Genomic DNA, 11,369 nt, shown 5'->3' with positions numbered 1-11,369 from the left:
TGGAAATTAGTGATACAACAGCAATGGAAGTGGGCAAGCCAACTTCATCAGATAATTGATTCTAACAAAAAAAAACCTACAGTTTCAGGACCAACAACGTGGTAAAACAAGGATAAACATTGGAGATGGATTTTTTTTAAAAGAACAGAGGTTAGAAGGCAGAAAGGTTTCAAGACGATGCAGAGCTGGCTGAACACTGAAGCTTCAGTGTCCTCGATATGGACTCTAGGAAGGAGGGAGCCAAGGGGGTGTACGATTTGAGACCCTGGAAACTATGGGGCGCCAATTGTAAAGTTGCACACACTACAAATATAACAACATTTTTCCACATTTAGCCCTAAAACATCACTTTTTATTCACATTTCGAGAAATATTTGTGAACTTTGTCTTATTTACTTTTGTGAATAAAAATGTGAGATAATTTCACTGGCAAATATAAATGTTAAATATTATACCTAAATGTTGAATATTTTATCTAAATGTTAAATGTTATATATAAATGTTAAAAATACATGTCCTGATTCTAAATATTTAGCTACGTTTCTAAACATTTAGTTTACATTTTAAATATTTAGCTTTGATCCTATATATTTAGCTAAGATTGTACATATTTATAATCAAAGCTAAATATATAGAATATAAACTAAATATTTAGCAACGACTTCTAAATATTTAGCTAAGACTCGAAATATTTAGCAACGATTTCTAAATATTTAGCTAAGATTTCTAAATATTTAGCTTTGATTTCTAAATATTTAGCTAATATTTCTAAATATTTAGCAATGATTTCTAAACTTTAGCTAATATGCAAATTCACTCTACCGCCCACAGGAAGCACCAAAATAAAAGTTCAAGAAAGCGATCCAACCATTGTCTCCTACAGGAGACTGGCGGGATTTTGAAAATGTCCAACGAATTATCGGAGAATATTGGAAGGGCCGTTTTGGCCACAATTCAGGGTTTTCAAAGCACTACTTCTTCGGTGTCGGCCACAGGATCTTCCACAGCGCCATCACAGCGCTTGATACGTTTCTTTTCTAACGGCTTCCTCAAACTTTTATTTTGGTGCTTCTGGTGGGCGGTAGAGTAAATGTGCATATTAGCTAAATATTTAGAAATCGTTGCTAAATATTTAGAAATCTTAGCTAAATATTTAAATCTAAATTTTACATTTAGATAAAACATTCAACATTTAGATATAATATTTAACATTTATATTTGCCAATGAAATTAGCTTACATTTTTATTCACAAAAGTAAAGATGACAAAGTTCACAAATATTTCTCCAAATGTGAATAAAAAGTGATTCTTTTTTAGGGCTAAATGTGGAGAAATGTTGTTGTTATTTGTAGAGTGCGCAACTATACAATCGGCGCTGCATAGGAAAATACTGTTACTGTAAACTTTGAATAACCCTGATGTCATTGTGTGTGTGTGTGTGTGTGTGTGTGTGTGTGTGTGTGTGTGTGTGTGTGTGTGATTGCTATTGCTTAATTAATCTAGTTTTTGAATTAAGAAAACACACAATATTGTATAAAAGCCTCAGTGTTAAATGTAAGAAACTTTAACACTCTAAGTCTTGGGTAGGCAATGTGTTATAACTGCATCTTCCTGCCACTTTCATATGGTTGCATAAGTGGAAAGGGGCTGTATTTGTTTAAAAGTAAAGAAGTAGTAAACCCCATGTTGTCAGCATGTGATATTTTGTCTTTATGAGACACTAGCTTGTCCAGGCAAGCCCTAGAGTTGACTTCTTAAAAAAACCAACTTGTGTTAGCATGGACTGAAGTCAATGAACTGTACCAATAACTAGAATATTGTCAAGACCAAAAGACCCTATATTTTATGCAAATTGAATTAGAAGAACCTAAAATGTTTACTCTCTTTGGCTGAATGGAACTGTTGGAAATTAAGTGATGTTCAGGAAAGATAATACATTTAAACAAGGAAATAAGAAACTATTTAATTTACAAACCAACACACATCATACATTTCCTTTTAGTTATTTGAACTCTAGTAAAGCTGCAACACATCACAAGGCGAGTTATTTGTTAATGATGGAATGTGTACATGCTGGTTTTTCCTCACACTCTGTACTTAATAAAAACAAATCTTTTAAATACATGATTATTTTCTGGTCCTTTTCTGAACAGAGCTGAAACATTGCAGCCATGCCTTCTCCAGGTGTGTGTATGAACATTATCAATGCACGTCACAAGAAAGACGGTTATGGGACTGCTGTTAACCCTGAGAAGTTTCTCAACCAAGACTTCCAGCAGCTGAAACAGTGCTGTCTCATCTGGCGTGTAAGATTTGTCAATGATATGTTCCCACCCGATAGAAACTCAATTGGTGAAGGGCTACTGAGCTCTACTGACATGGCTCGAGTAGTGTGGCTGAGACCGGGGGTAAGTTATGGCTGTTACTTTGAGTTAATGGTTACATTTTGTTTTAATAATCCTAAACCAGCAGAAATCTAAATGTATTAAGTTGGAAATGATCTCTGTGGTAAACCAGCATTTCTGTTTTTTGAAATATACAAAAACTTATTTTGCTGTAGTTCTGGGTTGTACTGTTGGGATATTTTGGGTGCAAATGATTAAACACTTTCAACTCTCAATAGTTTTGATCCTTGTCAATGTATTAAGGGTATGTACTGTTAACTAGAAGTGTTACACAGCATGGTGCCTATTCCCAGTTACAGAACTACCAACCACACATAACCATACAATTTTATGATAAAATATGTCCTCATATATTTTTGAAGATGGGATTTTTTGATGATTATTACTGTGCTTTACGTTATATCTGGGGTGAGACTTTGACAATTTCTGTATTGTATATTTTTTGTTTTAGAAACTTGTTCCAAATCCATCTTTTACTGTTGATGGGGTTTTCAGGTTTGACTTAGTTGGCCTAGTTGATAAGAAATGTACTTCATTGATAATAATAATAGTTTCAAGCTGCACAGTAGACATTAGAGATATGTGTTTTGCCCTGTTGGCTCTCCTAGAATTCTAATAGTCATTTATTTTTTATCACTAATCTTCCTCAGTATAAGTTTCTCATAAGAAACTTTTTCTTTCCTACAAGGTAACTACAAGGGAGCACTTACATTCCAGACTTATATCTTTGAGCAAGTTGTTCCTCTTCAGCAAAGGTATGAAGAGGACTACTGTGGCCTGTTCCACTTTAAGGTGAACCAGCAATTATTACCAATGAATAAATCATTCTGATGAATGCTACACACAATATCTCACTTAGATATTAAACTGGTATCATATTATTGCTAATAAATACAGTTCTGGAGATCTGGAAGATGGGTGGATGTTGTCATTGACGACAAGCTACCAACAATTGATGGCAGACTAATCTTCGTTCACTCCACGGACCCGACTGAGTTCTGGCCTGCTTTGCTGGAGAAGGCCTATGCAAAGTATGTAACATAGTATTTTATTTCTCACACATATTTGAGAATTTATTTGTTTGTCTTTTTTTTTTTTGACATTATGTGTAGAATGTACAACTACTTGTGATAGAGTGTGTGGTTAGGCTGTGGTGTGTGGTGAGGCTATGGTGGACTTCACTGGTGGTGTTCACGTATGTGTCCAGCTGGCAGACCCCCCTCACAATCTGTGGGAGCTGATGTGCAGAACTGGTCAATCTAAGTGACTGATGGGTTGCGGTACACCCCAGGGGGTATGTAAGCATTGATTTATCACAAAAAAACACAAAACTAGCTGGATCAATGTATTTTATGTGCATCATGCTACTTGGAGGTCAGCTTCATAAATAAAGGCAGAATAAGAGATAAAAACATTTCTGATATTTTACCCCCGAGTTGCCGCCTCCATATTTGTTAATGAATTGATTGATGACAACTCTTGTTTTTAAATCAGGAAACTAAACATAGATGTAGGTCTCTCTGTTCTTACATGAAATTAAATGCTGGAGAAGTTTCAACATGTCAGGTTGCCACTGATTCATTACTCTTTGATAAACAGGACAGCTGAGTTTAAAACTACAGGCACATTTTCTTTGAATTGGAATTAAAATAGACAAACTAACAACTGCTTTAATTTGATTTATCTTCTCTGGCAGTAAAAATAAATAATTACCCGGTCGGAGCTGTTTGTGAATGAAATAACTAGTTTGAGTTTACACGCCAGAAGTAGTAGTATAGAAGTAAATCAAAACTAACTACACTTCACCTTGGAATGCAGTTCTACCTTGGAATTTTTTTTTTATGCTAGGTAAAGAAAAGTTTGTTTTTTTTTGGTCAAGAAAGCAGATGTGAATGCATTGCATGTCAAGGTGCAACGCAATACAATCAATTTAGATCCCTGTTTGAACTCTTTTGTCTTATTAATTGTTTATGTGACACCTTTTTATGTACAGTTGTACTTACATATAGAGTCAACTGATTCCATTTGGTGAGGAAGTAGGCTAACAAAAATACATAAATGAATTGTTTTTGTCTTCTGTTAAACTTCATTTATATTTTCATGGACTATATTTATTCCATCTAAATCTTTTAGAAGATGTCTAAAAACACTGTGCTACCAAATGGATTGGTCCAAGGCCATGCCTATACTGTCACTGGTGTGAAACAGGTGATGAGCCAAGGGACACCAGTAAATCTGGTGCGTGTATGGAACCCCTGGGGTCAAGGGCAGTGGAAAGGAGACTGGAGTGATAAGTAAGAACAAACAAAGTTGGTTTATGATTGTAAAAAATGCACGCATACTTTTTGTCTTGTGCAGAATGCATGGTACTATATGAAACGTCTTTTAGCCTATGTAACTTGTCTCATCATATAATAACACATTTGCATTCTACAGGTCCCCTTTCCGGCAAACCGTTAGTCCTGAAGATCGTGAGATGTGTCTGTCTGTGGCTGATGACGGGGAGTTTTGGTAAGAACATAATTAATTATTCATATTCTATTGCAGTAGCTCAGTCTGTAGGGACTTGGGCTGGGAACTGGAGGTTTGTCGGCTCAAGTCCTGGTGCAGACCAAGTCTGGAAATTGGTCTGGTAGCTGGAGAAGTGCAAGTTCACTTCCTGAGCACTGCATAGGTGCCCTTGAGCAAGGCACCGAAACCCCTCACAGGAGCACTCACTGTGGGCAGCCCCCTCACTCTGTCATCTCTTCATACAGTCTCTAAGTGTACTATGGGAGGTAAAGTTATCGGGCTCCTCTCCTCTGGAATCGTCTTCCAGCCGGGGTCCAGGAGGCAGACACAGTCTGTATATTTAAGAATAGACTTAAAACCTTCCTTTTTGATAAATCTTATAGTTAGGGCTGGTGTAGACCAGCTCTTAGTTATGCTGCTATAGGCTTAGACTACTGGGGGAACTGGCACCTTGAGCTCCTCTCTCTCACCCCCCCTCCCCACCGGATTGTTGATGGACGGCTTGCCAGAACAACCCCCTCCCCACTGGATTGTTGATGGACGGCTTGCCTCCCCCACCCCCTTGCTCCCTATCCCTCTTCCTGCATTTTATCCCATCTCTCCCCCTATCCCTTTCCAAGCCCGGCACAGTCTAGGCCTGTGAAGGCTGTTTCATCATGAGCCGGGGATCCGGCTGAAGATTTCTGCCTTTTAATTTGGCAGTTTTTTCTTACTACTGTAACTTTTGCTGCTTTGCTGTGCTCATGATGGATAGGCTGGATCTTTGTAATATAGCAATAAGTAAGGTCTTTTACCTGCTTTTTGTAACATAACAATGAGTAAGGTCTTTTTACCTGCTCTTTTGTAATGTTAACAGACAAAGAGTAAGGTATTTAACCTGCTTTTTGTAAAGTGTCTCGAGATAACACTTGTTGTGAGTTGACGCTATACAAATAAAAATTGACTGATTGATTGATTGATTGATTATTACCAATCTTAACATGTTGGAGTGCTACACCATATACTGTTTATATTTGTGCTTATTAATTCACTAATTTGCCGTATGATTTCCTTCCCCATCCTCTTATATATAGCTACAGTAAATATATATATATATTAAAAAAATGCCACATTTCATTATATATGTTATCTGACTTTTTCTTACAAAATATTGTTTAATTTCTTTTCCAGTCTAGATAGCTTTACTGCACAGAGAATTAACACACACAGTTGAATTATTTACTAAAAGAAAAATAAATAAAAAAACTGCTTTGGGCATGGTTAATCCAGACATGTTGAAACAAGTCAGATTTCTTCTGTGTGAAAATCAGGCACCCTTAAAAAATTTGAGCAGTCATCACATGTGTAATTAACTGAAAAAGTCATGCAAGCTTAATCTTGGCTGGCATTTAAAGACATTTTGAACATATGGTGAACTTTAAGGCTGTAATTAGTTTTGAATGACAGTAAGCGGCAATCATCCCCTCTATGGTATGCATTATGATATCAATGACCAAAAAAAATGTTATGGTGTTTTTCCTACTTAAGATTGGACATTATAACATTTTTCCCCACCGGATCGTTGGTTGACGGCCTGCCAGAACAATGATGGATAGGCCGGGTCTTTGTAACATAGCAATAAGTAAGTTCTTCACCTGCTTTTTGTAACATAACAATGAGTAAGGTCTTTTTACCTGCTCTTTTGTAATGTTAACAGACAAAGAGTAAGGTATTTTACCTGCTTTTTGTAAAGTGTCTCGAGATAACACTTGTTATGAGTTGACGCTATACAAATAAAAATTGATTGATTGATTCATTCATTCATTAGTGCATGTCCACAGGATCCTGTTTGTGCACGTGTGTGTATTTCAGCCCATGTATGTGTGTGTGTGTAGCATGTTCAGAGTGTAAAAGTGAATTCCCCCTCGCTGGATTAATAAAGTATATGTTCCTCTTCTTCTACTTCTTTAAACAGGTTGAATACTTTCTTCATTTAAAACCCACTTTAAAATATAAAATACATGCAGTTAATAATTTAATGTAATTTGAATATATATATTGAATATATCAATATATCTCAAAATTAAAAAGCATTGTCTAAATTGACTATAAATGTCAACAGGATGACCCAGGAAGACTTCTGTAGGTTTTACTCAGATCTTGACATCTGCTGCCTTTGTCCTGACTTCCTTGATGGAACCTCTTCATACCACTGGAAAACCTCTTTCTAAGATGGCAGATGGGTTGCAGGAACCACTGCTGGAGGATGCATGAATCACCTCGGTACTGTCAGGATTTATAAATCTACAAAATATTTCTAGCTCTATTTGTTGACTGCTAAAACTTCAAAATGTATAGATTGTTACATATTCAATTAATCCAATTAACATTTGATTTATAACAGCTTTATTAAAGGAAAAAAGAATAACTCTGAAATATCTTTATGAAATAGCCCATCCATTCCAAATACCTAAAAACAAACACTGCTCCCTCTTTTTTTCTGTGTATCAATAGTGTACCAAGAGTTTTCAAAGTCTCACAATGTCTAACCACATATTCACGACTACCCTTTATTACAACACCTCTGCACCTCTCCTTCAACTCTTTTTCCACTACTGGAGCTGCACTTTAATGTTTCTAAACCTCTGATAAAGAAAACTCTGAAAGACTATAAGAAACCACTGTCACAATTTTCAGAACCTCTAAAAGATGAATTTAGTGATTCAACTGAACCATTAATTATTGATTGATGATTTTAGAAGGAATAAGTAATGGGAAACTTGATAGACAAATCAAATAATATATTTTAATGAAAAATGTGAACAGTATTGTATATTCTGATATACAGCATGTAGCGTATCTACTTTTAATATTTAATATATATAACTCAGGGCACCATCCTTGTAAGGAAACTAATATTACCTGTAGTAATTAATGAATCTATAAATCTGTCTCATATCATTGGGATGAATTCTCAAGCAGTAAAACCATAAAATTACACAGACAAAGTACTGAAAGTTTATATGAAAGTTTAATAAAGAAAACTGATGAACATAAGAGGTTAAAGGAAATGCATAGGTAATATCAATATAATTACAACAGTGATATAACTTGAATAATAATATTGAGTTGTTTTAAGTTGCCATGGTGAGATCCTTCTGTCAATTTTTGGAGTTTAAAACTATATTGGTTGAGGGATTTAACGAAGTGGGATTTTGAGAAAAAAATAAAAAGGGAACTTAATAAATTTGATGAAAGTTGACTCTGAGGCTTTGATTCGGATACCACAAGCTTGACTCTGTTATATTCTGCTCTTAATGTACTCAAAAGACACAGAATATCTGTTTCTACCCAACCGGGTATCCAATTTAATGAAACTCTTCACACAGGTACATTCAATCGGGCTGTGACATGCCGCTCTCCCCCTGTGTTACACCCTAAAATGTCCGTGTTGCTTCTTACATCAGAACAATAGTTCCTATTGTTACATCCTTTCTCTTTTGAACAGTTGGATTTTCCACATACTGTATATCATACATATACAACGCAACAGTTCAACTTTTAACTGTTTAAATTTCTTTGGCAGCAATAATATATGTACTGAAGTTACGTAAAGTTGCCTCTTGCAAGTTAACATACATGCATCTAAAGTATGTTTTAACAGTTTCCTAAACTAAGGCATCGTAAGGATTATCATTTATTTTCTGAACCTAACACATATTTGTTTAAGCTTTTCCTTGTCCAAACCTATCAAAATTTCTAAAACTTTAGTGCATTCATCTCATAACATTGCAAGAAATGCAGAAACTTAGCATAACATAACATCAACTTAAGTGCATTAATTTCTCTCACTCCCCTTTTTTTTTTTTCCTTTCTTTTGGCTATGTCATAAAGTCTTTGTAGCGTTGCGGTTTCACAACTGTGCGACCAGATCTAGTAGTGACTGGTGTGTTGCCAGGTTCATTGTCTGAGGCTCCTTCAGACACAATGTGTGGAGGATCGGTCTCTGAGTGACAGGGGTCAACAGTATCCTTGTCAATGAGATCATCCAGGTTTGTCCCTTGAGCGCGTCTCAGATGTCTCCTATTTCTCCTTACAACACCACCTGAGTCCAACTGGACCTCATAGGATCTCGCATCAATCTGTCTTTGTATCCTGCCAGCTCTCCAGACAGTGTGGGGGTGAAGTGGCTGTATTCTCATTAAGTCCCCTGTATCAAGCGTTTCTAGGTCTCTGGCTGACCTGTTATAGTAGGCACATTGGCAACGTTGTTTCTTTTTCAGATCCTGATGTGCCCGTGTGACTTTTGGCTTAAGACTTGGTTTTGTGGGAAGAAGTGTTCTGGTGCGGCGACTGCGTAATCTCTGTGCTGGACTGGTGTCCAGGCCCTGCGATGGTGTGTTGCGATGGTCTAGAATTGCAAGATAGGGGTCCTGACTCAGCCTTGCCGTTGCTCTGAGGCCAGGTGAAGAGGTCTTATGTTGAAATTCCCACAGCTTGCTGAATCTCTGGAACTCAAATGAAGAGAATTGTGGTCCGTTATCCGAAATGACAATATCTGGGATACCTTGAGGGGCAAAATGGGCTTTTAGTTTCTTTATCACTGTTGTAGAGTTTGTATCAGAAAGATAGTCTATTTCCCAAAAGTTTGATTAATAATCCACTATGATAAGGTAGTCCTTGTTGTCAAATGAAAACAGATCTGTGCCCACCTTTGCCCATGGACGGCCTCCTTTTGTCTCAGTTTAAACTTGTCAGCATTTAGTTTGATGTTCTTTTGTTTGCACCTGTCCAGAAACAGTCTCAGTTTTTTATCATGGTCAGCCTCTGCTGCTTCCTGTGTCTCACCTTGACCTGTGATCAACACGTCATCAGCAGTGATGTACAGACCAGGGAGGTCTTCCAGGGCTTGTGTGAGCTTTCTCTGAAAGATTACAGGAGCTTATTCCCATTGGCATCCTCAGCCATCTATAACGTCCAAAAGGTGTTGCAAACGTGGTCAGGTAACTGGACTGCTCCTCAAGCTTGACATGCCAGAAACCACTCTTGACATCACAAACTGTAAAAACTTTAGCCTTCGACAGATCTGGAAGAATATCCTCTATGGTTTGTAATGGAAAGTGACTGCGTCTTAACGCCTTGTTTAGTGGTCTTGGATCGATGCATACTCTAGGTTTCCCATTCTGCTTTTGTACCACCACCATTCCACTGATCCAGTCTGTGCTGCACTCCACAGGAGTAATAATGTCCCTGCGTTGCAAATCCTGCAGTTCCTCTTTCAGTGGCTTCATCATGGCGACAGGGCAGCTGCACAGGCTTTACAGTGCTGTCAGTCTCTATTTTGTATTCTCCCTCAAGACAGTCGTCTCCAGTGAACACCTCAGCATACTCTGCTTTAATTTGTTCCAATGACCACTGTCCAGTGTTGGGTCTCTCTGAAGTGACAATACTGTCTAATGCCAAAATATTCTCGTACTGCACCTTTATCAGTTTCATGGCCTCGCTGTCTTTTTTGCCAAGTAGTGGCCTAGTGTCCCCTGTGTCAATCACCTGGAATTCTAGCTGATACAGCTTCTGGTTTCTCGGGTTCCTAATCTTTACTTTGCATTTCCAGAGTGGCTTCAGTTTACTTTTGTTGTACATTAATAAAACAGTCTTTGAGGGTTCCAGTTTTGTGTCAGGATTACGCAGGTAAATTGGGATCACATTGCAGCTTGCACCACAGTCAGTCTGGAATTTTATTATGCTATTGTCAAGAAGCATGCCAACAAAGAGCTGAGTATCATCTACTGTGCTAGTATCCACAGCATTTACACTCTCAGTCCATGCTACAGTAACACAAAGAATGTCCTCATATTCGTCACTCTCACATTCTGCTACATTGTGTATAGATTTCTTCATTCTTTCTGTGTGTGCTCTACATTTGGCTGCAAAGTGGTTCTCTCTGCCACAATTTTTGCACTTCTTGTCTCATATGCTGGGCATTTCTGTTTACTTTTTTCATGTGTTTTTCCACAAAACTTACATTCTATTGTCTCACGCTTTTGTCTCTGGTGCATTGCTCCTTGTAATGCATGCACTTCCTCCACCTTGGATCCCGTGATGGCTTTACTGTTCTCCCGGGACAACTCTGCTGCCCTGCAAAGCTGTATGCATGTGTCCAATGTCAGATTCTTCTCCCTCAACAGTCGCTCTCTCATCTCCACGTCGTGAAGTCCACACACGATCCTATCTCGAATGAGTGAGTCTCTTAAGGTCCCAAAATTGCACGTTTTGGTAAGCAACTTCAGCTCTGTGATGTAGCCGTCAATATTTTCACTTGGACCTTGGTGTCTCGTGAAGAAACGATATCGTTCCACAGTCTCATTAATGCTAGGGTTGCAATGACGGTCAAAGTTTTTGATAATGTCACCCAACTTCCATGCATCACCTGCTACATCGCCCATTAGCGTGTCAAGTAGCTCCCGCCAACCA

At 37.7% G+C, this 11,369-nt stretch overlaps 1 protein-coding gene across 1 annotated transcript; it reads left to right on the top strand.

Annotated features, from left to right (window-relative positions):
• Window positions 1-3,374: 3,374 nt before the first annotated feature.
• LOC109992130 (calpain-1 catalytic subunit-like) lies at window positions 3,375-7,165 on the top strand. The gene is made up of 4 exons (XM_065966087.1): window positions 3,375-3,699; window positions 4,539-4,699; window positions 4,842-4,916; window positions 7,018-7,165. Exons 1-4 carry the CDS (start codon window positions 3,676-3,678, stop codon window positions 7,124-7,126), a joined length of 369 nt encoding a protein of 122 aa, XP_065822159.1. The 5' UTR covers window positions 3,375-3,675; the 3' UTR covers window positions 7,127-7,165.
• Window positions 7,166-11,369: the final 4,204 nt, after the last annotated feature.

This window comes from Labrus bergylta, chromosome 18 (assembly GCF_963930695.1).
Source record: "Labrus bergylta chromosome 18, fLabBer1.1, whole genome shotgun sequence".
NCBI lineage: Eukaryota > Metazoa > Chordata > Actinopteri > Labriformes > Labridae > Labrus > Labrus bergylta.
This window is presented reverse-complemented; position numbering and strand designations above follow the sequence as displayed.

What these genes read in the sequence shown, in the direction of transcription:
- LOC109992130 (XM_065966087.1), top strand. Translation starts at nt 3,676, where the DNA reads ATGGGTTGCGGTACACCCCAGGGG. An exon ending in AAAGGAGACTGGAGTGATAA is followed by an intron (nt 4,700 to 4,841) that starts GTAAGAACAAAC and finishes TGCATTCTACAG; the next exon opens with GTCCCCTTTCCGGCAAACCG. An exon ending in GCTGATGACGGGGAGTTTTG is followed by an intron (nt 4,917 to 7,017) that starts GTAAGAACATAA and finishes AAATGTCAACAG; the next exon opens with GATGACCCAGGAAGACTTCT.